General features: G+C 36.7%; 1 protein-coding gene across 1 annotated transcript; it reads right to left on the bottom strand.

The window, feature by feature from the left end:
• Positions 1 to 2,963: 2,963 nt before the first annotated feature.
• Positions 2,964 to 5,379, bottom strand: LOC18440341 (basic leucine zipper 24). Its single transcript, XM_020671005.2, has one exon. The coding sequence runs from the start codon at positions 4,241 to 4,243 to the stop codon at positions 3,428 to 3,430; it is 816 nt and encodes a 271-aa protein (XP_020526664.2). The 5' UTR covers positions 4,244 to 5,379; the 3' UTR covers positions 2,964 to 3,427.

Raw genomic sequence — 5,379 nt, forward strand, 5'->3', positions numbered from 1 at the left:
TTGGATATGACTATCTCATTGATAAACTGATGTCTTTCAACCAGCTTGAGTTCGAGGGGAGCATAGAGATTGTTGAAGATCTTGTATTACTTAGTATATCATATCATATATAGTGTGGTGTATCATATATATAGAAAGTAAGGTGGTGTATTACACTCCATAACTATCTTGCTATGCAGGTTACCCTCATGTTGTATATTTATGTTGATAATAATGAATGGTGATACAAGTTTCCTTTTTGCCCTTTTGAGTGTTTTACATTGTCTTACAGATAGCCCCCCCTTGATCCTACATCAGTTTTGGTATGAGAGCAGATATTCCTTGGGAGTTGGCTTAGAATCTAGCTATGTCCACTCAAATTGATCAAACCTATAGCTGCCATCTCTCCCCAAAACAAAGAGATAAGCCTTTCTTATAATTAAGGGATAAGATGAATGCCAAGCACCACATCTAACTGCCATGTTTGAGAACATGACCATCAGCTGCCATGTTTGAGGAAAAGACCTCACTCTACAATTGGCACCTCATCCTGATGGAAATGGACCAAAGATGGAGGATAGGTAGTAAGAAGAACACATTGTCGAATATCCTCCTTCCAAAGGTAGGAAAAGTACAATGCTGCCCCCTATAGCTGACTCAACTTCAAAGGTGACCAATACAAACCCTTCAAAGGATTGACATCTTCAAGTAGGTAGCAATGAAGGTGCTCCAAATCCAGACCAGCCACTTCACAACGTAGCGAGCTCTTCAAATACTACCCCAACCATTTCCTTCTAAGCCCACCTTACACTCATGTAGGAGCCAAGAACCTGTGCTCCCACATCAAAATTTTCACCTTCTGCAAATAAATAAAATGTTGGTTCAAGCATTAGGTATCCAGCACCAAATGGAGTCCAGTGAAATTCCATCCTTGACGAACACGAAATCACTTTTATGGAATAAAAAAAAAAAGAAAAAGATTACTTCAACAAAGAGGCGTTCTAAGTAAACAGACAAAGATGTATCCCAACTGACAACCGAGCACTAACATAATGATGATGAATAATATTGAAGGTTAAGAATCTAAACAATAATTGCAGTTTTTATGCCCTTGAGAATTTATAAGCAAGGTGTAAAATAATATTCTCACAAAATTCCATTCCCATTCGTTAGCTAACAATTTTCATCAGGTGATGGCTCATTTGTATAAAGAACACACGTGGCATGCAGTCGAGTCTTCATCATCAAGATCCAAAATCTCGACAAAACAAGGATATTCATTGCGAGGATTATAGGATTGCAAGATCCAAACAATTGAAAATACAGAACAGAGGGAAGTAAATGGTGATCACTGTTGACATCATTCAACTCAATCCCCATTTATTAATAATAATAAGAGCAAATCAGGCATGTTGCAGACAAACATGCCTCATCCAAAAAGCCTAAATTGATCCTTGATGCCTATCATTCCAAGTGCAAAACATCTACCAACCAAGATCAAATAAAGAGGTTAAGATTGTTGGAACATGTCCTAAAGCCAGAAAGTAATACATGGTTAAAAAGAACATATATGGAATTATATAACCTGAAACACACATAATCAGATATTCCATTTAATGAAATGAGAATAGATAAAACAAAATTTCAAGGCTACATTACCAAAGGTACAATGTATCATAAAAACTGTCAAAAAATAAAGAAAATAAAGATACAAAACAAGTATGAAATGCGAGATAAAAAGACCATCAGTGAGCAATATGCAATCAATCAACAACCAACGTAGCAGTAGCATGCATGAAAGGGTGGGATCTTATTTCATTCGATGACAATAATGTAATTTTTCAAGGAAATCTACTGGAAGGAGATTGTTATATACTTTAATCTGACAATCAAACTTACACAATCTAATTGTAATATCCATGTAGTTGATCAAATATTCACGTAGTTGCAGTAAGAGCAATTATGCACAAACATAGACTGGTTAAATAAAGGAAAACGTTTATGTAAGGGTGAGGCCCTAAACAATCAAATTAAGGCACACCTCAAAAATTCACTAGAAGAGGTTGTTTCGATATTGAAAAACCATCAATTCAATTGTCTCGACCTCAAGATGCATGGACATGAGAAAAAATAGATTTCAAGTCTTGAAAATGGTGCATCTTGTAATATATTATCTAGACCGTCAATTTTCAAGTGTTCATAGATCTGCTCAATTTACACCATTTTTTAATCATAAAATTTTATAATTAGAGATGAAAATGAATTTTCAGGCCATCATAAAGATTTCTGAAACTAAAACAAAATATTTCAGCACTACTTGAAGGTGTGCCTTCCTTTGATTGTTTAAGGACTCAGCCTTATACACACTACACCCTTAAATAAAACTCAAATGGAAAAACCTACAATCTCAAACATATCAAACATAACTCACTTAAATTTATCGTGTCCCGGCAAAGCAAAAACATTCCACAAATCCAGTTGATCAATCTCTCTACAAACTAGAAAGAAAACATATCATCCAGAATAGAAAAACTGAAGTCCAGGAAAAGAAGAGCAACATTTCCTAACTAGGTATATCCAAAACACATTTCACAGTTATCTACAGACAGAAAATGTGAAGGGGAATATATTTCCAGGTATATGTTAAATTTAAAACTTGGAATGGTCTGCATGGTCCACGAAAGATTAGTAAACTACTCCACCATAGTATCGATCAAAAACAGGAAAAAAAATTATACTAAAAAAATAAAAACACAGCTGTGCCATAGTTAAGTATCGATGAAGAGCCTTGATATTAATAAATAAATCATCAAATATGGAGAAATGACAGAAATTCTATAATCTGAAACTAGGAAATTTAGGTGTGACAGGATCACAACAAACTTATGGTTTCTTCACCCAGGAAATACTAAATAAGCATTCTTGAAAGGCATCAACTGATAACGTTTCCTAACTATCATTATAAATGTGGGAAAAAAAGAGTGTAAAGAAAAAGTTTTGTTCATTATAATCCTTCAAACATGGAAATTTCTCAAAGTTCCCAGACACAAGCTACCATATATTTTACAAACTGAGCGCCTCAAGCACTCAATAATTACACAGAAGAAGATGGATTGATTCACTGAACAAAGGTATTCCCAAAGTGGAACCCAAAAAAAAAAAAAACAACAAAACCTAAACTCGTCTTTAAAACCCGAGCAAAGACTACAAGTGTTGGGATTCCTTTTACTTTCTTTTTTCTTTTTCTTTTTTTCTTTTTCCAGATATACGACACTTAAGGATGAAGAAAGGGACATAGGGCCATTACCCCAATACTAGGAGTAGCTTTTTTATCATTATCCCTGAGTCCCATATGCCAAAAATAGAGGCAGCAGAAGAAGAGCAACCTTCGGCCTCCAAGTGAGTTACAAAAGGAATATACTCTTGCCCAATATGAGACCAAGCAAAATCATTCAGCCTGAGAAATTGAAGCCACCAAACTCCCTGAAATACCCATTTCATTGGCTGGTATGAGAGAATCAAGCTGAGTTTCAGCAGAGGAAAAAGCGCGAGATGCTATGTCTGAATTCGCGAGCTGACAACTAATAATAGGGGGCTCACAATTTTCCATGACCTTACCTTGAGGATGAAGACATGGGGGCACATCATCACCACACCCAACAAGATTCAATCCCACCTCACCAACTCCATGAATGGATCCTAGACTACAATTCCCTTCTTTGAACCCACTTCCACAAATTGTCGAGGCCCTTTGAACTGGAGAGACCCCCAATTCTCCATCAATCTTCCCTCGAAGATCCATCAATATCGTTCTCAACCTCACCACTTCAGCCTCAAGCATGGCCTGACCCTGCAACGTCCTCAGAAGCTGCTGATTCAGAGCTCTAAGCTTCTTCACCTCCTCTTCCAAATAAGCAGTGTGGGCCTTCTTCTTCTCTCTATACTTTCTCACAGCCTCTCTGTTTCCTGAAGTTTTATTGGGTTTAGAAGGAGAATTAGAGGGCTCTTCATTGGGTGAAAACAGTTGTGTTGTGTGGGTGTGGTAACAGGTGTGGGTATGGGTGGAGTCAGGCCCAGGGGGATTGCAGGTGTGGGTGTGGGTGCAGGTTCGAGCCGAAGAGTCCTTAGTAATCCTATTCTTTTCACTCATATTCTTCTTCTTACTCTTCGACATAAGGGCATCCAGCATTGATTCCATGGGGTAATCATCGGAGTTACAGAGGAATACATGCTCCGAAGAGAGTTCCACCTCTCCATCATCCATCTCCCTTGTTTCAGGCAATGCTCATTGATGGAGAATTATGAAATTGGATGTGAGAGAAAGAGAAGGTTCGATATATACCGAGAGAGAGAGAATTGGTGGAGATAAACAAATTTTGGGCGAGAGAGAAGCTCCGGAAAGAAAGAGAGAGAGAGAATTGGATCGAGAAATGCAAAAATGGGGGAGATCGAAAAGAGTCTCTCAGAGACACTGACGATGAACGAAAGAAAGAAAAACAGAAAGAGAAAGAGTTTCAGTACAGATTAACTCCAAAATGAAAGGAGGCAATTCATTAGAAATTCGGGATGAGGATTTTTCAGAGAATATTTCAGCCCATCCAATACTCTATGGAACTGAAGATCAGGTGAGGGTTAGAAACCCCATTACAAGTTCACTCTGCAAAACCAACAAGCGAGGGAAAAGGCGCACACAGAATTAATAAGTGGGAAAAGGAATTAAAAGGTGTCAAGAATAATAATCAATAACAATTGAAAAGGAAACTTTCTGGGGCTAAGACGAATCTGAAGAAAAAGAAAATGGCAGTAGGTAATTTGGGGAGGAGAGATGCTCTCTCTCTAGACCTGTGAATAAAACAACTTTCTCTCTCTCATTTCCTGCAAAAGTTCCCCATGCATGACTGAGCTTCCGTCCAACAATTTTTTGTCAACGAGCACCAGTCTTTTATCCTTTGTGGCATTAAATTATGCAAGTTTTGATTTTTTGGCATTGTATAGAGCCAAGGCTCCCAATAATCAAAGTACAGCGCACCTTCAAATAGTATAGAAAAATGGTTTCGGAAATCTTTGTAATAACTTTAAAATATATTTTCAACTTTCATCATAAATTTTAAACCTTTAAAAATAGTGTAAATCCATAACTGTAAAACTTAAAAATTTTAAAAATTGATGGTCTAAAAATGCCCTACAAGATGTAATATTTCCGAAACTTGAAGTCTATTTTTTTTTCTCATGTCCATACATTTTGATGTTGAGATGATCAATTTGAAAATATTTGAGCATCAAAACTCTTCTAATGAAATTTTTGAGCTAAGCTCTAATTTGATTGTTTTGAGCCTTGGCTCTATATAAAACTTTCCCATTTATTAATAAGGAAAAAGTTTTCCTCTCAACAAAAAAAAA

Source organism: Amborella trichopoda, chromosome 1 (genome assembly GCF_054954075.1).
Source record: "Amborella trichopoda isolate Santa Cruz 75 chromosome 1, AtrichopodaSantaCruz75HAP2 v2.0, whole genome shotgun sequence".
NCBI classification, from domain to species: domain Eukaryota; kingdom Viridiplantae; phylum Streptophyta; class Magnoliopsida; order Amborellales; family Amborellaceae; genus Amborella; species Amborella trichopoda.